We start from the raw sequence: 23,430 nt of genomic DNA, 5'->3' as shown, positions 1-23,430 counted from the left end.
AGTCATTGAACAAATAATATACTTTATTTTGTATATTGATTACAGCCAGTTGGCCATGTTACAACCTACCAACAGTAATGTTAAAATTTCAATTTTTTTTTCTTTTTTTTTTACAATTTCTCTCTGTTTCGTATGTTCGAATAAGATCTATGGTGGAAGATGAGTGCCGCTTTGCGTCAGTCATGCGGACCTATTGAAATATAGTGTTCCAAAAATGAAACAAACCTCATCTAAATTGTAATGAGTGAGACTAGATTGACGAGCAGTCTTACGCTGTAAACGAAATATCGTATCTCAAAAACATTCCACTAGACCGTTTTAAATTTCTCGGAAAAAAAACCTTTCGATTAAAAATCTTCAAGCACGCTACAATACAGAATGCGATAATTACATTCTGGAATTTTTTAATCGACTAACCATTTCTGACGAAAGTACTTCCGCATTTTTAAAATCGTTTACAAGACGAAGAAATAGTCTAAACTCGAAATTGTAAACCTAACTTTTTTTTTTTTATCGTTATGCTAGATCCTATGAAAACAAGTCTGAACTTGTACGTGCTTAAATAGAATTCAAAAAACTTTGATAATTCGAATACTGGAAATTCTAATAACAAAGAAATCGGTCCTGTTTTTCTATTGTTTCTTCTTTCTGTTTTGACTGTTCTCCGAGAATCTAACCTCTCTCTCGTATTTAAGAAGAATTTGTTCGTCTTCGACTTCGAAGCTTCCAAAATCGTCTATCTCTGGATGTATGATGAATAGAAATAGTGTTTTGTGCTTTGGATCCTTTCTCGGGCATGTACATCCTTAGTAATCTCGCGGCACGTTCTTCCTGCGATCTGTCCGCAGCTTTTCCGCTCAGAAAGCTAAGCAGCTTCATACTGCGTCGTTTTATTCTCAATCTATTTAAAAAATTTTTCTCTGTCGTTCTTGAGGGACTATTGTCATTCTGATCATCCGAATCCTCCTCAAGTTTATTCGATTTTCTACGAAAGAATTCCATACGTTTTCTTCGCTCGTGTTGTGTATCATTTCTTCTGTACCGACGATTCCTTGTGTCTCCGAGTTCTGTCGATAAATATCCTTCTCTCTTCGCTTGTTCAGCATCTCTATTTTCTCTAGTCTCTTCTGCTCTTCGCGCGACCGATTCGAGCTCTTTTAAACGTTCCGCCTCCTTCGAGATTTTCAAACTATCCGATGTCTCGTTCGTACAAGTATCCTCAACGTCCGACAATTTTCTGTGAAGATTGACTATCTTTCTGCGAAATTCTTCATCCTCCTGGCTCAATCTGGCGAAGATTCGATCCCTTTCATTCCCATCGGAACTCGAGCCGACGTTTTTGGACGTCGCCGATTGAAACCGCTGTCACCACCATCCGACTTGATCCTTTGCACTTCCAGACGTATCCTCTTCTTCTGGAAGAGGTTCTAATCTCTGTCTGCCAAGGAAACACCTCAACGAGTTGAGACTTCCACTGCCGAGCAACTGATCCATATTCAGCTCGGATAGATTGCAGTCCTCGCTTTCGGATTCTTGATCGGCGTCATCGTCCACAGATAGGTTAAGACCGTAGTTATCTTCGCCAAAAGTAACCACGTTGCCTGCACCAACTGGCGGCGGCTAGGGAAGTCAGGCACAGTTCGGGCTAGTGATTCTTTGCAAACAAAGGGCAAGCATTATCATGCAGATGCGTGCGAAGCTTATCAACTAGATTATCTGTTATGCAAATTATATTATTTATTATATTTTATTTATTTTTCTTTTATATATATATATATATACAAATTTGTTAAATAAAAATTTCGAAGCAAGATTTAAAGAAAATGTAAAACAAATTTGTCCACAAGTCATTTGACAATAAAACTTTTCGAAATATGGATAAATGAATATTAGAATTGTAATATGATATTGAAACTAATTAATCATTTATATTAAAGAAATATTGTTTTAATAATTAAATATAAATAAAATAATTTAGATATTGTTATCGAGAATTATAAAAAATAGATAATACATTATATATATAACAATTTTAATTGTATATAAATTGTAAAAAAAATTTTTTAATTTGAAGAAAAATATAGTTTATCATAATGTTAAATATTTTTATTTTTTCAAGTTTTATAAGATTATAAGATTTACAATTAGAAGAGGAAATCTTTAAAGAGATACAAATATATATTAAGAAAATACTTAGATATTTATTGCAATATTAAACAATTTATAATATTAATTATTAATAGATTAATAAACAGATATCTGGTGACTTATGAATAGAAATATAAAGATATATAGATTTTCTTTGTGTTAGATAGATGTGTTAGATAGATAGATATATAGTGTTTTCTTTTAGTTTTCTTTTAGTTATTATTGATTGTACTATATAAAATTGCCATTTTTGTAAATTATGAAAACATTTTTACAATATTTTTAAAATAAAAATATATATCTTTATAACAAAATATTAAATATTATAATTAACATTAATAAATTAGAAGCAATAGAATAAATTCAAAATTTTTAGAAATTTATGAAAAATATAATATTTTTTTAGAATAGAATGATAAAGGAAACGTACATTATAATTCAAATATAAAAGATAAAAATATGAAAAATTATATAATGAAATGAAAAAATAACATAAAATGAAAATATCATTTTGTTTCAAAATAATTAAAAATAATTTTAAATTATTATTATATGAAATTATATTATATATATTATATTATATATATTATATTATATGAAATTATTTTCAATTCCTATTCAAACATCACTTATTCAAAAATAATTAAAGAACATTTCAATAAATGAAAAAAATAGATTTTAAAGAGAAAATATATTTTTAAAAATAAATATCATTTAAAATTTATTTAATATCAGTTTACTATCATTCATTTAGAAACTGACAATTTCATTCATGGTACACTCATATTTTCATTGGTTTGCAATACACAAGCAAGTTTTTATAAAAGCTATGAGATCAACCAAACAAGCGAAGCTATCGAGAAAAAAAGGATATTGCACGCATAAGCGATTTTCAATCAGATTTCGAAATTTCTAGTTGTCAAATTGATTCAAAGCTATGTCTTAAAATATTATAGTATTAAAATCGTAAAATATTATTACCGAACTTGCGGTGAAACTTTCGTCATCGGGACCACCAGATGTCGGTGTTCCCCAGATATCATCTCCTGAGGTAGCTCCAGACGTTGTTCCTTCTTCATCATTTGGATCTAGAGAGAATTCTGTTCTTTCTGGAGGAACTGGTGATTGAAGAAGATATCCACCTATGCCTTCGCCAAGTTGTTCGAGCAAAGCTGATCGTTTACTGACTACATAACTGCTCGCTCTAGCCGTCCATGCTCTTAAACCCGTAGGCGGTGATTCGGTGTCTCGATTATCGTCATCTCCTTGCTCCTCAAGTTCGTCGTCCTGATCCAGACTGCTCACTGTACCGAATCTTCGTAAAACTCTGGAAGATAATAGAACATAATCGAAGAATTCACAAAAGAAAACATTTTAATATTTAATCTTTATTTAAATTAGTCAAGTTAAATATAATTAAATATTAATCTAAAATAGATATGAATTAGAAGTGAAGTAAAAAAAATTTCAAAATGTGTAAGAATTTATAAGAAATACGATGTTTTGTGGATTAGTAAAAGAAACTTATGTTTGCAATTTAATTATAAAAGATAAAGTGATATGAAATAATCAAAATGACACATCAAATAAAAATATAATTTAACAATACATTAAAATTTTTTCTTATTATAATATGTCTTTCAAACAACAAATTATTCTCTACACAATTTTACGTATCCATTATTTCAACTTAAATTGTAAATATTTATAAATTGAACTCAAATAATATTTGATTAGTTTAACGAATCGAAATTACTTTCAAATCGAACTTATTTTATATATTAATATATTAATATTTTATATATTATATATTAATACCAATCTAAATAAGACTTTACAATGTTTTCTTTAAAAACTCTTCGATTATCATTAAATAATTTCTTAAATATTTAATGATATTAATACAATATTTTTATATTGCATTAAACTTTACCTGTACGGTGGTTCACCATCACAATCAAGATCGTCTTCGCTTCCATCTTCTGTATTACCATCAGCTAAAGTATGACTTGGACTGTTTCTTCCAGGACTATCGAGCAGACCATTTCTTAATCTATGCCTGCATAAATCAGGTGTTGGTGGGACTACTGAGATCTTTGGAGGTAATGGGGAAAATGGATCTCTCGTTAAAGGCGGTGTTGGACAACCTGATCTGCAATTATACACGTTTAATCTATTATTAACTTAAAATATTTTATTTATTAGATTAGTGAGAAAGTAATGTCAGTTTTATAAGTGCAAAATTAATTTATGAAATTTGATAAATGACATGTACGTTTAATCACGACAGCATTTATACAGCATTTATAATTGCATTTATACTTTATATTTTAAGAAATTGAAAATAAATATTTTATGATAATCATCTCCAATTTTGAAAAAATTCAAAGTTTTTAATATGGAGATCCGAATTCAAATACAATTCAAACCCTAAAATTCATGAAAGATTTAAAATTTTCATTATTTTATTCTTATTATCTACTTCTCATTCTTATTAACGTTATTTGATTTCTCTATTGAATATCTTTATGTTAATCTTAATGTATCAGGAGTAAATCTTTCAAAACTTTCAAAAATTTTTAGACCACATCAAATCCAAAGTGATTCGAATTTTTAAAATTTTTAAAATTCGAAATTAATTATTTCAACTGTTTAATCAAGAATAAAATATTTTATAAAATACCCTTTATAAAATATTTTATAAAATACCCTTATAAAATGAATTTATCACAAAAACTAATAATATATCGTTCATTTAACATTAATTGTCTCATCAAAATCAAAAAACTGACATAACCTTTATCCTAATCCAACACCAATAGATTCCTCGATTTGATATTTCGTCACATCATTCTCCTATTACCTGTGACATCTTCTACAAATGTTAATCGAGCTGGTTGAATTCTCCTTAGAAGATGCAAGACTGCCGTTCTTCTTCGCGGTTACACTATTGGATTTAACAGTACTGAGACTCGCGCTCGAAGCTGTACTCTGCTGCTCTATATCAGAATTTATTACTTCCGTTATGACGTCTTCCACTGTGGCGCTGTTTCGCTCTCTACTCGGCTCATTGCTCGTTTCTCTTGGCGCTCGTGCAGCCAATTGCTCAGCTGTCCATTCCTCGATAGGAACCTCCTCGTGATCCGGAGGAGGAATTTGATGAGAATTGCGCACCCATTGCGCCAAATGATTGTCTCCTCTTGAACTTTTAACGATACTGTCGATACTCTCGGCAGAGCGTGAATCTTTTTCCTCATCCTGCTTTTGCGATTCCCTGGTAGTCTGTTGAGTTAAAATTTAATCAATTCAAATTGTTCCAATCTTTGAATTTCAATAAAAAGATAATAGTATTTATAATTTAAACATATACATAGATAATATAACATTTACTATTTTTGAAGCAAAATTTTATTCAATTAATATATTGTTATAAATAAATTAATTTACGTGATCTCTTCATGTTTGATATTTAAAAAGCAATTAATAAGATAGATAATAATTTAGTGATGAATATATTATGAATATATCTGTTTAATTAAAATGACTTAGGTAAAATATGAAATTTTGTAAATATATTAAAACCAGTCTCTACAAAGTCTTTACAAAATTCTATTCAAGCTTTCTAAAGCTTTCAAATTTTATATAAAATTGTGTAATAAAATTTTAAAAAGCAATTATAATGTCATGTATTTATAATAATTAAATTATTTATTCTTTCCTATCATTATTTTTATACAATTAGGCACTGTATATATATAATGGATAAGAATTTTTCTGCATTCTTTTCAACAATTTGTTCATCAAAGTTTCATGTTATCTAATTTAACATCTCATTATAGATTAATAATCATAATAATAATTCGACTTTACATTTATTTTATATTCTTTGCAATCGAAACCTGGTTTTTAAAAACGACATTATTTTAAATCAAATATTTGAGCAAACAAACCTGCGAGCTTTCCGTAGATTCCCTAATCGCGTTTGTGATGAAATTGCTACCGGTAATCGGACTCTCTTCTGGACTGTCTTGGCTCGGCGTTCCCCCATAGCCTGTATTTACATAGATTCTAAAATATATAGAATTAATACAGACAAGCGAAAAAATACTGAAAGTTCAGATATGACGAGATTATCAGTGTCTCGTCGAGCTCTGAACTTGGTACGTGTCAAAAAATATATACATCTTGATCACGTTTTGTCATCCAAACGAATCATCCAAAAATCGTACCGGATCAGAATTCCACGAAACTTGGGCATCGATATTGGATTATCAACTCACATCTGTCGCTGAAGAAGATTGTGCCAAACAGCCTTCAATTCCGGTGTCGGTGCTCTCAATACCATAACTCGCCTTCTTGGACGACTGTGGGGACTGCAACCACCGCTGTTGCTCACCTCCACGTGACCGTTCTCCGAATTTCCGGCTGGATTAATGGCTATCTGCAATCGAAATTCTGTCGGTCTTTTTCGGACGGTGAAACAAGCCTCGGCGATATTAGACAACCGGAGAGGCTCCTCGGTTACGAATAAAACTCGGTCCCGGGAGACTCGAGCAAATACGAGTAAGTCGGTGAGAAGCAGAGCCCATGAAGGTTGCAATCGCGCTCGACCTTCCACTTTTGCGAGCGCTCCCCCAAATAGCCTGAAACATTATATATTATATGTTATATTAATATAATATTTTATATACAATTATTAATATAATTAATATATGTGATATATTATATAGATATCACACATAGTATATGTATATATATGTGTTGTCTTTTATGTATTGAAAATTCTATTTTTGCAATCAAATATGGACGTTTTTAATTTCAGAATTATATTATTTAAAAATTACTTTTTAAAATTAAAATTAGTTGAAGAATAATCTTTTTGAAAATATAAATATTTCTGGAAGTTAGATTAATTCAAGTTCAATTTTTTTTAATTCCTCAAGTTTAAATCTTTAAATTTAAATGTTCTTTAATTTTATGAAATTAATACATATATGTGTATGTGTGTTCAATTTTGAAGCCAAAATTACTAATATTAAATTAGTCTATTATTTATTGTTTAGTTGTAATATCACTCATTAAAGCCACGCTTATAGTAAGTAATTTTAGTTGAGCAAGCAAATTTATTGATGATTTAGTATCTCACTATAGTTAAATTAGTCAATAATAATATAAAAAATAATTTGCAGTTTATTATATGTTATATATTGTTATATTTATTACATAATAGTTTCAATATTTTTCATAAATATAATTTCAATTTTCAACTGTAAAATAAATCAATTTTATATTAAAAGTGATGTCTATATTTCATATCATACTTATTGATAAATAATGAAAAAGTTTGTTGTATTTCATACAAAAAATAAAGTTATACATTGACAATTATAAAATTTATTTTTCATTTTATGAAAGAAATAATTTGTTATTTATTATTATTATTATTTGTTATTTAATTTAAAAATAATCAACTTCTCATAAAGATTTATATCATTAGAACTATTTTTTACTAATAATTACACTATACTTATTTATTCTGAACTCTTATTTCAGAAATAAATTTTCAATTTATTATTTCAAATTTTTATAATTAATTAATCAAATAAAAAACATAATCTCTTAAAATATTTTCAAATAATAATTAGTGCAACTATTTTAAATTGTTATTTAAAATAAATGTCATCTAGATTTGATTGCAATTATTTTCTGCAGAATTTTTAAACGCACCATTGTCTACCCGGCATAGCCAAGGTGAATGGTTTACACCTCGCGAAAACTAATCGAGATTCAACTTCTTGCAGACTGAGAAGAGGCCTTCCTGTGTCGCGTGGTGGTTCCATTACACCGGCATTAGCCGTTGCTTCCCTGTAACCCTGAGCTAAATCTCTGGCTTGCTGGCAATTCCTTGGCGATGCCAAACTCAACAGTCTCGTCATCTCTCTAAAGAAATTTAAAGAATGTTAAATGTTATATATAAAAGGAACAATTTATATTTTTGAACTTTATAGGTATGGTGGATAATTCATTCACAGTAAATATGAAAGATAGAATATTTATAGCAATTCGATCGTTATATTTATCTTACTAGTTTTTATAATATTGAATAAAATAATTTCAATTTGTTATAAAATAATAGTTTTGTAAAACAGTGATGTTCAATGAAAACAAAAATAAAACAATTAAAGTAACTATCCAGTTTTTAAAGTAATCTAAACTTTGTATAATTTACAAAATTATACATAATAAATTTTTTTTATTTATATATTATTAATTTATTTATGTCGATAATTTTATTAATTCATCTTTTAATAATTATTTCTTATGTCAGAATTTAAGTAATAATTTTGATTACAAAATTTTGATTACGAAAAATTTAATAAATTAATGTTTATTGATTTTATTTCAAAAATATTGTAAATATTTTTTATATCATAATTATATTTTTATTTTTAAATTCATATAATATAAAAGATTGAAAATAGAAATTTCTTATATTTATATAATTTATAATTATTCTATATTGATCTTTAAATTTATATTTAAAGAGTAAAGTTTTAATATAAAATAGCATTCTTATAAAATTAATTTATCTTAAATAGATCGGTTTATTTAAAATTCTTTATCTTCTCTCAAATAAAAATCGATATAACTCCATCAACCCAGTATTAGGAACGAGAAAAAAATATTAAATTTATCGTTGATAGATAGAAATTTAGATTTAATGAAAAATAAAATAAGATCCTTACAGCAAGAGAAAAACAAATTTGTAATAATTTTACAAAAATAAAAAAAAAATTGTAAAATTATTATTAAATATTAAAAAATATTAATTTAAAAAAATATATATTTTCACATAATAATTAGTAATTATTGGTAAATTTTTCAAATTTATAGCTGCCAAAAATATCAAAAAAACCTATTTTTTTATTAAAAGTAATTAATAAAATATGTAATTTGCTAATTTATTTTTATTTTATCAATCGAAAATATTGTTTTCTGTTGAATGTAAAAGAGAGCTAGGTTCAAATTCATATTTTTATTGTTTGTATAAAATGGCGATAATTTATATTTAATTTATATTAAATTTTTTAATTATAATATTATATTTTTTATTAAAATTTTATATGAATGCAAAATATGAATTAAATTACTTATTTTTTTAATTAATTTTTTTCAATATTTGTATTTATTTATACTTCATAATGTAAAATTAATGAAAATAATTCAACAATTTTCAAAAATAAATATACTTATTATAAATGTATCTCTTGCTGCAAGAACTTTAATTACATAACTTTTAATAGAATTTGCAAAAGATTCGAATAATTATAAAAATAATTTAAGAATAAATGAAGCTCAATTTAATCTTCTTTCAAAAGAAATTTCAAAAGAATTATTTTGAAGAAAGATTAATTTTTAAGTCAAGAAAGATAAGTTTACATTCATCCGTCGCTTCACTATAAAATGTCATTCATTCAATTCATTTCAATTCATCAAAAAATAAAGTTTAGTTCTACTTTATTCAATGAATATACTTTATTCATTTCGAATGAATATATATATTTCGGAATGAAAAGCAGATGAAAACAATTTTTACAACTTTCACTGTGAATAAATCCCCTACCATGTACAATCAAAAATCTTCATACCAATTATTTTATAAAAAAAGATTTTTCAATCTTGAAAAATCAAATTTTAATGAAAATTAATATGAAGAATATAATGCATTATGCATAAAGAAATTTAATTTTTTTAAAGACAAATCTAAATGTTTGAATATATGAAATCATTTTTTTCGAAGTAATTTTCCTAATAAAAAAATTACTCCACATCTAATTCGTTACAGTCCACTCATAACATTTCATCATTGTCATCGATTATTTATTCGAATTGTTTTCGTTGAATGCAAGATGGTATCTTCAAACCCTTTTTGAATACCACTTTATTTCTACAAATCTCCTATAAATTCCATCTTCCATTCGTATCTTCGAAACAAAAAGTCTCAACATGTTTCACAAATGTTTGCCAATCACGAATTCTCATTTTTCTCCAAAGATATACAAACTGACGATCGTCATCTATTTGCATCCAACAGTACAATCGCTCAACTTCCATGAATATCCATCAACATTTCCGCAATTGACTGTACTTCCCCATTCGACAAGTACAAAAAATTCACAAATACATCTTACGAGGACGCACCTGTAGTGCTCCAGAGGCAGGAGCAAGACACCCGTCAAATCGGGCCTCCTTTTATGCGGGACAGCCGGCTCGCAGACGAGCTTTGCGAACGCCGTGTTCCGCCTGAGCGCGACCAATAGACAACAGGCGCGCTGCAACCCGCTCAAATATCTCCTGTATGCTGCGGTGATTCTCGGGACCCTGCACAAATAACTCTCGACTCCGCCTCCCTCGTCGCGAATCTCCTCCGAAATCTTGAGCAACTCGTCCAGGTTTTGGAAGAGTATCAAGTAATCAGCGGCGGAGAGGACGTCCCGCCTCTCCGCTAAGGGCGCCATGAAACGCGTGTGACCGCTCTTCAGGATGCCCCAGTAACGCGTCTCGCGCACGGACAATTCCTCTTCCGGCGGAGCATCCGGGGCGAGATTTGGGAACACCTGGACCCGTTTAATCGCAAAAAAACCGTGCCAATTCGTTCAACCGTACAATTCAAGGATAAATAGATTGTTTATTTATTGTTTAATTATTGCAGCGTCGCATGCACGAGATTTTTTTTAATTATGAATATATATTTAAACGGGGATGTTTAACGAATTTAACGATAATAGGCAAGTCTATGTATAGTCGTTTTCAATATATATATATATATATATATATATATATATATATATATATGTGGTACATGCTATGCAAATTGATATTTTTTTTCGAAATCATGGGCGATTGGTGGTAATTTTCCGTTCGTAAAAACTTTTTTTCTTCTCAGTAAATCAAATGAAATTAACTAATTCGATTACGAATGATACTATAATGAAGTAATTTTATTAAGAGAAATATATATATTGTATATTACGTAATGTAAATATTTTTTTCAATTTTTTCAAAAACAACGATATTTTTTCGCTCGTGTATAAAATAATCGATTTCATTTGAATTTATTAAACAATTTTTAAACTCGATTTATTCGAAAATTTTCTTCTTTTTCCCCCACTTACTTTTAGAGTCATATAAAGTCCTAGTCCATGATTTCGAGGATACCGATTTTATATATATAATATATATAATATTTGTCTCGATTCGAGGTGTCTGCAATTATATTAGCATCAAGAATGGGGGCAAGGGAGGGGGATGGAGAAATAAATAAATAAAATACAAGAAATGCTTTTGAACAGAACTTGTTGAGCAACAAAAAAAAAAAGACAACTGTCGAAAGTTACATAATAAAACATAACTGTATCATAACTTAACCGTGTCCACTGACAAAAAAACGGACACGCGCTGTACATTACGCGCACGCAGGAAGTACAAGATAGTCACGGAAAAGAATGTACAGGAGATGTTGTACGCGGCATCTTGGCATGCAACGAAAAATAAAAAAAAAATAAGCTCTAAGGAAACGCATGCAGCGCGTCGCGGCTCGCGTAAACTTGGTTTAAATGTTTCAACATATCCGGCCGATACGAATCTCTCAAAGTATAATTCGACATTTTCTATAATCTTGATTATTCAAACAACTTAAATTAACACGCAAAACATTCTTTGTCGATTAACGCGATTTTTCAAGTACGGTGAAACCTCCATTATTCGAACACCTATTTTATTTCTAATATTTTTATTAATTGAACACTGTTACGTTATTTATATTCGTAACACAATGTGAACAGTTTCTTTTTTTCTATCACAACAGTGGAAATAGAATTTTAATTTGAAATTGATAATGGACATATATAGTAATAACATTGAAATATATTAAGTATTGTATTATAAAATGAAATTGGAAATATTTGGTCAGGATTTGGTGTAAAATTAACAAAAGTATAATTATAAGTAGAAATAATTCAATTTCAATTAGTATCTTGATTTTCATTCATTGTTATTGTATTCATAACAAAAAATGTTTCACATAAAGTTGAATTTAAAAAGAGTAAGATTGTAATGTCACTATTTTTTCTATAGATGGGCACTTTTTTAATGGAAACACGAGAAGATGATACTTTTCAAATTAAAATATCTCTTAAATTAATCATTTTTGGACACAAATAACTCTACTTTTTTGTAAAGAATATCAAATTATGAGAAAAAGAATATACGATCCCATTTAAAAAAAATATTAATAATTTTCACATATTTTTTATGTAACATGTGTCTTTTTTGAAACCATTCAACTCTATCTTAAAAATTCTTTCTTATTGACAATAACAATGACGTAAAGCGAGATAATATCTGATGATCCATCCTCTAGATAATATTGGAAAATCTACTGACGTTAAAAAAAGCAAAAGGATGAAATTGAAAATTTACTTTTAAGGTATACATTTTTTTTTATATGTTAAAAAATTCATGCAATTTGAGAATTGAAAAAAGTACATCCCTAATTTTTAAAAACTATACTGGTTAAATAATCTAATTATTCTCCTCGAAATATAGAATAATCGATTTAACGAAAAATCCATTGTAAAAATCTCTTCTTCCAGTTTCCTTTCGAAGAAAGAAGATAAAGAGGATCCGGATAATCGAGGTTTCACCGTTCATTCGCCCGGTCGCGAAGATGGAAGAATGATGATGAGAAAAGGGGAGGGAGAGAGAGAGAGAGAGAAAAAAAAACAAATAATCAAGCTAATAATCAACCAAAAGCTTTCCTCGTAATCCTTCCTCCCCGTTCCCGCTTTCGAACGAAGCGAACCTCTTATTTTCTGAAAAACTGAGTTCGCTAGGCTCAGACTAGGACGCCTGTACCGACCTCGGCGTTAAACGCAACCGCATGGTGTCCGCCGCCGATCGATTGCTGCAGGCTAACGTTCATCGAGTTAGGCCGATGCATGGACGAGTGAATATTCCCCTTCCGATAGACCTCCAAGATCAACTGATTCGTGGCAGCCTGGATCAATCCAAGAATCTCTTCCCGCGATCGTGTCACCACGTTTGTCATGTCGACGAAAACCACGTGATCACCTGGCCTCAGACCGGATCGCTCCGCGGGGCTGCCAGGGTCCACGCGTTCCACACGGGGTGGTCTTCCCCAGGAGAGCGAAAATCCCCATGGAATCTATGGGAGGAAAGATTTAATTAGGTTGGAAATTTGAATGAACGGGAAGAAATAATAACGGGAGTGGAGAGACTGTACAGAAGGCGTGGAGGAGGGAGGTTACAATGGAGGGGTGCTTAGGCGGAGCACGGCACGAGACTCGTTTTCGTTAATGCCGTGGATAAAGAGGGCTTTCGAAAAAGAAAAAAAAGTCTGTTTCGAGTTTTGGACTTGTTGCGTTAATACCAATTATGAGTGGACCGCCTGTGATTCTGTCGGGGAAATTGCGCGAAATGATTGTGTAATTTTTTGAGATGTTTGTGAGTGTCGAAATCGAACAGGTTTATGTTGGAATCTTATTTATGATAAGATTTTTTTTATAAAACATGTGGAAAACTATTTTATAAGTAGCTAGTGATTGTTGAGGTTTTGGTATATTGTGATGTATAAGTAAGTACAATTATAGTTAGAATTATACAATTCTGATAAGATAAATAGATCAAGTGTATTTAATTATAGTGAATTCATAAAGCATTTTCAAAAAAAAAAAATCAGAAGATTTGTGAAAGAAGGTTTATATATATATCTTTATTCTCTCTTTGGATTAGATTAATATTATAGTTCAAGATTATCAGATAATCTTCATGAAAGAAAGAAAAACTATAACTTACCTGATTAGCAGTTTGTCTTATCAATCTCCTAGTGACAGTGCATGGTGTTCTACCACCTTTGGCTGTGAAACCCGGGTGCAGAGGTAAACCAGTTAAAGGATCGATAGGCTCTAATTCAAGATGCCTCAAATATGTCAAATCTTCACCTCCTGAATTATTATTATCTGATTCTCCGTCCTTCGACAACGGTGGCGAAATTCCACAGTCTTGGGGCAAACCGACATAAGGAGTACTCGTGTTTCGACCGGTTCCCGCTTCTAACGGATGCCATGTCGCTTCCTAAAAGCACAATCTTTTATTGAAACATAGAATCTTAATATTTTTCTTAAAATTAATTTTTTAAAATTAATTTCTTAAAATTAAATTATACCGTGAACATTGATATGCCATTGATTGTCGTCGATAATTCTCTCGAATATTTATTATAATTTTCCTTTAACGTGTAAGATTGTATTTTAATTTTCATCTAATCGATTATTATTCTACTTTATCAATATTCGACGTGATAATTAAACAAAAAAAAAATATATATATAGAAATTAATTTATATCGTTTACTGTATATATATTTTACACTTTATACGACAGAAATTTCAACAGAACATGAATATTTTCAATAGAATCCCAACGATGAAGAACACTGCACAGTAAATGGCCACCACGATCATCTTTTGCTTCACACAAGGTGGGGAACGATTTAATCGAACGATTTTGATCAAATTACCGAAATGTTGCAACGATACCTGCCACCTGCCACCTTTAACGAGGTCAAAGCGTAAGTGAATCTTTGCTAGGTAACGTTCCAATTATTTGATTCGTAACAAGCTTAGCCCTGACCTTAAGGCAAGAAGACTTACGAATCCTTGTAAACAGCTGACGTGCAGACATGTATCAAACAATTTCGTACTTAGTGTTCATGATCGAACGATATTTTTATTTTTTATTTTTTTTTTTAATTTAACCAAGTTTATTCAATTTCGATATAATGAAATTTCTTTTACGTGAACGAAATATTAATAGTATTTATTACTTGATATAACTTTATTTAGATCATAATTTAAATCATAAAATGTTTTATACCAACATGATTTTTGTTTTATCGAATCATTGTTCAATTTAATGTATACCTTTATATCAATAATTTATACAATAACAAATCTTGATGCAAAAAGTTTATCAATTTGGAAATATTTTATGTAAATTATGAAATTAAAAAAATTTTTCAAAAAAATTTGATAATTGATAGATTAACTGAATTATATTGAGCTCTTATTATTTGAAAAACATATAACATATGATATTATAATATAATATAATTAAAAATATATTTGCAAATACAATTATGGATATAAAAATTATTTATAGATAGATATTTTTATTTTTCAATGAAACATTTTTTTTATCATGTTCTACATTTCATTCTAATAATATTAAATTTTTATAATCGTATAAAAATATTATTAAATAATATGAAATATAATAGACTACTAAAAGTAATTAATTTAATAATTTATAAATGTTATAAATACAATGGTGTGCAAATAATTTTTTGTAGCCATTTTAAATAAAAAATTAATTTAAATATTATTATAATTTCAAAATCTTATTCAGAAATATTTGATTCATTATTATATATCTAAGAGCAAATTTCATATAATTTTTTATATCTTGATTTTCTTAAAAACGAAATCTTTTTTTCTTAAAAAAAAATATTTTTTTTTTTTTAAGTCACTTTTGCAATGTAGATAATTCCCATCTATTTATATTATCCATTTCTGAAACATCCTATATGAATTTGTTTGTCTTCCGACAAGTAAATGGACTTCTATTAGACTATACAATGTAGAATATGTTACTATTAGAAACTAAAATAAAAATAAAAATTGACGTATAAAAATATCGGTTGAAGCTTATTTATTAAATTATAAGCAATTTAAGCTTGTATTAGATAAAAAAAGATGGATATCACGAGACATCTCTATCTCCGTCACTACCGCCTTTATTTCCGCTTCACTTTATTTCCGTCTCACTTTATCTATTAATAAAAATTTAATTCAAATCGCATATAACTTAATAAAACCGATATTTTTCAACTTTTGCATTTATTTTAATCTCTAGAATTTATTTTCGAAAACATAGAAATTCTACGAACGCAATATCAACGCCCTGTATACTATCAAAAGCAATATAAAATACAAATATTTACCTTATCTTGAGACAAGGGTAGAGGTAGAGTCATACAGCCCAACAGCTCGCTACGTCTAAAACACGAAAACGAGAAAAATATGAATATTTATGTTACTTTGCGTCAAATAAAGTCCACCAATATTAATGGTCACTTACACCAGACAGGTGTGTAGCTATTAATAGACACATACACTCGCATTTAACTTTTTAACTATTTACATTGGAGAGGAGGGAAAAGGAGAAGGCGGACAGTTTCGGTCTATCATTTCCCGTATACCGTTGCAGAGACGCGCGGATGTGATCGAGTGCACGTGGCGGACACGATGCGCATGCGCTTCCAGGGAATCGATTCCCCTCCTACCGCAAAGAATCCGCGCATACCCTAGAAATTCGTTTGGGTATTTAGATGGACCATTGGTTCGGTAGGTAAAATTATCCCAATTCAAGCCGCTCTTATCGACCGATAAATTATCGTATATATTTTCATTCGAACACGGCCATTGCGTTAGTTAATTCTTATTTTGAATTATTCTCAAATTTGGAAATTATGTTTTTATTTTTTCTCTATCTCTCTTTAAACGCAAAGATAAAAAAAAATGCTCTTAAATAACATTTACGAAAGATACACGAGGCAGATTGATAGAGAATATCGGGAGCAAGGTTGGTTAGCTCGTTCGTCTTGGATTAACGAGTCATAGTTCTTGACCCCAATATCTTTTCCTCAGAGATAGAGGCTGTTTCTATACACCGTTTCATTGTGGGATAGCACAATCGTCTGCTCGTTTCTCCATACAAACGATCTTTTTCCTCGTGTTGATTCGTTTGTGCCTATTTTTTATACACCCACAATATGCAGAATATACCCGATCAATGCCTTTCACCACGACATCGAAAGATATTTTTTTGTTACATTTTTTTTCCTGTCGTTAATTTATTATGACGCTGATAAACGCAAATGTCTGATGAAGGATCTTATCTAAAAATTTCACCAAAAGTAATTTCTCTCTCTCTCTCTCTCTCTCTCTCTCTCTCTCTCTCTCTCTCTCTCTCTCTCGATAATTTACGTAGCGTAAATATTCCGTAACGTATACTTGTGTAATTCACGGAAACGTGGGTTGCGTGAGATTAATATCTCGCGCTGTATACGAAGCGGCACTACTTACCGGGTTAACCGATTATCATTTGTTATCGAGGCTCGAAAAGCACGATGTAGGATTCCGAGGCAATGTGAAATATAACCGATTCGAAGAGATTAGGAAGATTTAAAGAGGACGGCTCGCATGTCGGTCGTTGTGGCCGTAAATCAAGTCGACGATCAACAAAGAATCGTTTTCCGGGGTCGAGCACGTTTCCGTCTTACGACCGAGGCTCGTGTCCCCCAACCCCTCTTCCTACCAGTGTGCACTTTATTTTTCGAGCATGCTCACCTTGCACGACGATCTCTGTGCCAGACCGCGATGTCCAGGGACGTGGGCTTGCTGCTGCAGTGATTGTTGTTCACTGGGCAGGGCAGTATCAAGGTCTCGTGGAATACGGGATTCGGCGTTGCCCTGTGCACCGCTGTCCTCTTCACCACTCCCTCACCGTTCGTGTTCTTCAAACTGGCTTTCACGTAAGCGTGAACAGGACCCTCGTATGCCCTTCTCAGGTCCTTGCACCTTATCACTGCGTGAAACAATAAAGAACAGCCTTATCAGGACACGAGCATCGTTCACGATTCTTTCTTCTCGATGATCACGATGGTTAATCACAATCAAATCGTATTTTTAATAATTCTTCGATAAAATAGAGAACAGTTGGAATGAACAGAATTAGGAATGAAACCAATAATATATTTCCTTCTTCACACGCACTACGCGCACCGAGAAGTGTCCGACCAATGCGGCACTCCTCTACTTGCTGCAACCACGATTCCAATTTTTTTCCTTTCTTTCTTTTCTGAATTCTTTCTCAATTGAATCAATTTTTCTTTTCTTTCTTTCTTTCTTTCCTTTCTTTTTTTTTTCTTTTTCGCGAAAACCAACAATACTCTGAGGTTGGAGAGAATTGATCAACAGGGTCGTTTAATATCCGCCCACTACTCGGAATAAAGTCGAAAGTGGCAAGAAAAAGGGGGAGCCTGGAAGGCTTTCCGGGGGTTGTTTACGCAAAAGATGTGTACCCGCGAAGAATCAATGTTGGTAGGCTTACTAACCGGGAGCGAATTGCCAGCAGGGTCTGTGGGTTACTGGCACAGTCGTCTATCGCGGGGTGCCAACTGAAACACCCCCTCTCGTGGCACGTGACTGGCGCATGCCTCCTCGCGTTTCAGGGACGTGCTCCCGGCCCCGAGACCCTCGCGATTCTACTCGTAATGGAATTAATATACCCAATGCCTCGGTCGTTAATCCTTGAAAGGTGTAATCACGCGATATCGTGCGATACTCGATCGTTGGATTTTTATCGCGCAAGAAAGCACATACACCGTTATAAAAGTCGTGTATATGTAGCTACTGTACTTTTTGTTCCGCTCTCATTAAGATGGAACATTAACATTTAATTTGTAACTTTTTAAATTAATAACGATGCAATTGTGTTATTAATTCATTGAGCATTTTAAAGTTAAAATTTAATTTGTATTGTAGTGAATAGATATGATAAGATTCAATACGGAAAAGTATGATTAATTTTAATTTTAAAAATCTGTTTTGTAAAATATTACAGTGAAAAGCATTTTGGAAATTTTGGAAGGAGAAAAAAGTAAATTTAAAGTTATCATCGTGATTATTTCTTTCATATTAAGATCGTTTTCCGTGTTGTAAATTTTTCTTCTTATGAAGAGAATTAAAATAGTTTCAGTTACGTAATAATAAAATTACTTATTACTGACCGAATCTGAAAACTTTTTTCATTCGTATTTGCAAATATAATTTTCTGCTCCAACTCCTTGATTTCTTTTATCCATCGTTCGTAACTTAATGATCAATAGAAATAAGTTGACTATATCAAAATATTGCATAAAAACTGACCCGATTTTGAGACGCGTGGCTTCTGACATTGGAACGAATTTGGTGACCCGATTAGAGAAAGAGAATTATTTTAAAGATACATCATCTCTTATCATTAAATACTTTTAACAGAAATCAGATACGTGGATGTAAGCAAATCTTTTTCTAAAATAAACTAAATGACGTTAAAGAGATTAATTTATACAAAAATAAACGATAAAAATAATAAACAGACAGAGAAATAATTTTCAAAATTGATTTTCTTGAAAAAGAATATAAGTAACAAAATTCCAAAAATTTCCAAGCCATAAACAAATTCTTCAAAAATAAAAAAATCTCGTTATAAAGTCATCTCCAGTTACTCTAAAACTACTTTTTCTTTCGTCTTATTCCACTTAAAATAAATTATCCACCACGTCGCAAGCTCACCTCGAACGTGTATTTGATCGCCCACGACCGAATACTCGATCTCTATTGATCCATGGCAATTCGGTTTCGGTGGTTCGGTTTCCGGGCTGAACTTGAGACACCTTCTCACGGTGGCTACCAAAGGGGTCTCGGGTGTGTTCGACACCGAGTTCAAATACGATTTCGAGCTGTGAAAGTCGTCGGTAAGGGTGGACTTGGGGCTGTCCAGATCCCAGGTATTCGTCTTCCTCCCGACCCCCTCCTCCTTCCGTCCCTCGAGGCCGCAAAACAATGCTTTTGGCTCGAACGAACACTTCTCGTCCAAAGTGGTGTCCAAGTCGGTTTCCAGAGCAAGTTTCTTCACGTTTCGATTCACAGCCTCTGCCAAAGTGGGTTGCGCCGCCTCTGTTTTCGTTTTACCAGTGGACGGGCTGGTGGAACGTCTCTTCGCTCGTTTCCCATCGAACAATTTGTCGGTGTCCTTTCGATGCCGCTTCCTTCGTATCCCACGTTGCCTCTTCAACGTAAATTCTCCATCGAGATCGTTGGTGGGCGAGGTGAACGCCCAGGACATAGGTGAAGGGTCCTCCAAGAGTTGGCTGGCCGAGGAGACGGAGCTGTCGTTGTGACACGATCCCTCCTCGTCCATCGTCTCTTCCCGTTCCACGATCGTCTCGTAGGTGTGATCCGTTTTCATCGTCGAATTCTCCTCCTGGTTACTACCCAGAACCTTCTTCCTCTCTTCCACGTCTCCCAAAAGGATCTCTGCCACCGTTTTCCCAGTGAAATTTACCTCTTGCTCCCTAAATAAAGAAGTAGAACGATATAAGAGAATAGTCTGACAATTACGATTTAATAACTGACTTATCTTAAATTGTTAAATGAAATAAAACACGATGAATAAATAAAATTATTATAATATCTTAACAACATAAATTGAATTTGAATTAATAAAAGATAATCTAATATGAAATTTTCTTTTTGAAAGCCTTGTTTCGAAACTAAAATTAGATTTTAACTAACCTACTTTTCTTCGTATATATAATACAAAATACGTATTCCGATCTTTATACATGAAATAAATAAAAAGATATTTAAAGATTTTCCCTGTTTTACCTGTTGAGAACTTCCGTAACCGTGTTATCCATGTTCTCGAATTTAGGTAAATCTTGGTCGATGGCCAAATTCGACAGTTTACCGAGCAAAGGCGTGTGACCTTTGCCCTTGCTCGCGGCCGAGGAAGCCTTTCCGTGATACGGCGTCCTGCATTTGGAATGAATCCTCGTGATCTTGGCAAGTTTCGGCAGATAATACGGCATTTTCGTGCCCTCGCTCGCCTTCGCCCCCCTCACCCCCTCTTCGTTCACCCCCCTCGGAGGGTAAAGGGGTCTGGCGACGGAGAACGGGACCGACTCGGCCTCCATCACGTCTTCCGGGCTCGTGGCCATCGATATTTGTTGAAAAAAATCGGAAACGTGCGACTGAAGGTTCGCCCTTGCCTCGTTCACGATATTTTGGGGAAGCTCGTTGTCACTCTGGAAATTCTTCGCCCTGGCCTTTCTCATGAACAGGGCCGGATCCGTGGGAAGCGTAAGAGCTGTGGGACACTTGCCGCCCTGAGGGAGGAACGTTAACGGGCCGATATCGGTGTCGACCCTTGGCGTCCCCTGATAGAAGCTCTCCGAGACCGATGACTTCTCCTGTTGTTGCGACATCGACTGACGTTTGCCCGCCCGCAAATTAGGCTTCGTTGCCTGGAACCAAATTCAGATAAATATCCCCCCTGCCTCTTTCTGTATCGTTCGTTTCCTCTTTTTCCAGAAGAAGTTTAATCGATAGGGGCAGGGTTTAATCAAACACGGAACAAAGTTTGTCGATTTTTACAGTAAGAGTATGAAAGGTCGTAGTTTGTTTGTTTGTTATTTGAAAAATTATTCTGAATGAGCTTTCTTGAACGAGTTTATAAACAGATTTCCTGAGAAAAAGCTAACTCAATGTGTGAATGAGAAAAATGTGCAGTGATATGAAAGTTAAGAATCTAGTAAAATAGATATGATATTATATTCACGTATATTTTGTGGCGTAGAATTTTAATAAAATTCATATTTCGTAAATGTAAATTAAATAGATATTTTCTATTATATTATATTAAATTATAAAAATTCACATGTAGATAATAAATTAATATTTATGTATATGTTAACACGTATTAATATATTAATTCATTATGTCCATTTACAAAGAAATTATCATCATCGATGCAAAATCGTTTTATTCTTTCTACTAAAAAATAAAATACTAGATTCTTCGAAATGGCCAATTTCATAAATCCAATCGTAAAACCATTAAAAATATTTGTTTCAATTTAAAATTTAAGAAAAGAAATTATTATCATCGATGCAAAATCGTTTTATTCTTTCTATTAAAAAATAAAATACTAGATTCTTTGAAATGGCCAATTTCATAAATCCAATCATAAAACCATTAAAAATATTTGTTTCGTCAATTTAAAACGCTGAAACTGAACGAATATAACTTTAATGAATATTATTTTACCAATTGTTTCAATATAAAAAAAAAATGTGTATTGTGCGATGAATCATATTCTTCAATATCGAATATATTCTTAGACTTTAAATCCTGGATTTAAGAACTTGCAAAAAAAAAAAAGGGAACAATCTTTTATCTCTTATTTATATTTTACTCTTGGATCATCGATCAATCGAACGTTGATCAACATTATTTTCAATAAATCTACGTACAAAAATTCAAATTATCACCAATTCAAACTTTCTCCAGACAATTAAGACTTCAGAGGGTGAAAAATTTCTCGCGAATTTTAAATCCTTCCTATTGCTTTATCTCGCTGATCACCTTGGCGCGTGTCATCTATTATGATTATTAGAGAAAGATAGAGCAGAAAAATAAAGTGACAAAAAAATCGAAAATACCTGAAAATACGCCCTCATATCGCTGCCATGACTTCTACACCTCCTTCGACGAACCGGCGTCGTTCTTGCCGATATATTTTCGACATTTTGTCCAGATATACCCCTGGTCTTCGTCCCAGCGGCAGGAGGTGTGTTGGATAGGTCTCTGAAAGGTCTACGGGGCGCCTTGTTCAAATTAGGTGGACCGTGAGGCGTCGAGCTGCTCGCTGACAATGATCTCGAAACCGTCCACTTCAGCATCTCTGAAAGCAAGAAGCAAATCCCTAACTAAGCGGAATACGTGTACATTCTTCCTCGTTAAAAAGCTTGGAAGAAGCTTTATCGATTTAACCGCGATTCGAGAGCAGACTATCGCCGAGGAAATTTATTTTCTTAAGTCGCTTCGAAAAAATGTTCTTCGATATTTCTCTTCGTGATTCCAAATTGTTGAAAGTTAGATGAATTTGGATAATTTGTTTGTTTTTTTTTTTTACGAGATAAAAATTATTACATAGAAATTATTATAAAGAATAGATTATTCAAATCTCAATAATATTTCGTTATTTTTTCGTGATTTAAAAAAATTATGGAAATTAGATAAAGATAATTTGTTTGTCGTTTTCTTTTTGTGTTCATATTTTAGATCATCGTTTAATTAAAATATTTATTTTTACAAGTCAAAAAATAAGCTATCATTGTTAACAATATCAAAATTGAAATAAAAAAAAATCTAATTCTATTTCGACTTCTATTTATTATTCCAATTTCTTAAATTTTTTATTATCCAATAATAAATAATAAATAGCTGTCGTTTAATCATTCGTTAAGTCAAAGTGTTAACTCGCGTAACAATTTCAGGTGTATGAGTTTCACCTGTTTTGCTGTTTCCCGTAT

General features: G+C 31.7%; 1 protein-coding gene across 1 annotated transcript; it reads right to left on the bottom strand.

Annotated features, from left to right (window-relative positions):
• Positions 1-5: 5 nt before the first annotated feature.
• Positions 6-22,797, bottom strand: LOC122716441. The gene is made up of 15 exons (XM_043939501.1): positions 22,558-22,797; positions 20,723-21,360; positions 19,628-20,409; positions 17,639-17,876; positions 16,231-16,285; positions 14,026-14,304; positions 13,070-13,375; positions 10,351-10,766; positions 7,876-8,088; positions 6,429-6,791; positions 6,099-6,216; positions 5,012-5,430; positions 4,082-4,300; positions 3,130-3,475; positions 6-1,620 (listed from the first exon to the last, which is right to left on the bottom strand). The coding sequence occupies exons 1-15, from the start codon at positions 22,795-22,797 to the stop codon at positions 1,366-1,368; spliced, it is 4,887 nt and encodes a 1,628-aa protein (XP_043795436.1). The 3' UTR covers positions 6-1,365.
• Between the last annotated feature and the right edge of the window lie 633 nt (positions 22,798-23,430).

The sequence above is a fragment of the Apis laboriosa genome, unplaced genomic scaffold (assembly GCF_014066325.1).
Source record: "Apis laboriosa isolate Shangri-la unplaced genomic scaffold, ASM1406632v1 scaffold45_cov149, whole genome shotgun sequence".
Lineage (NCBI taxonomy): Eukaryota > Metazoa > Arthropoda > Insecta > Hymenoptera > Apidae > Apis > Apis laboriosa.
This window is presented reverse-complemented; position numbering and strand designations above follow the sequence as displayed.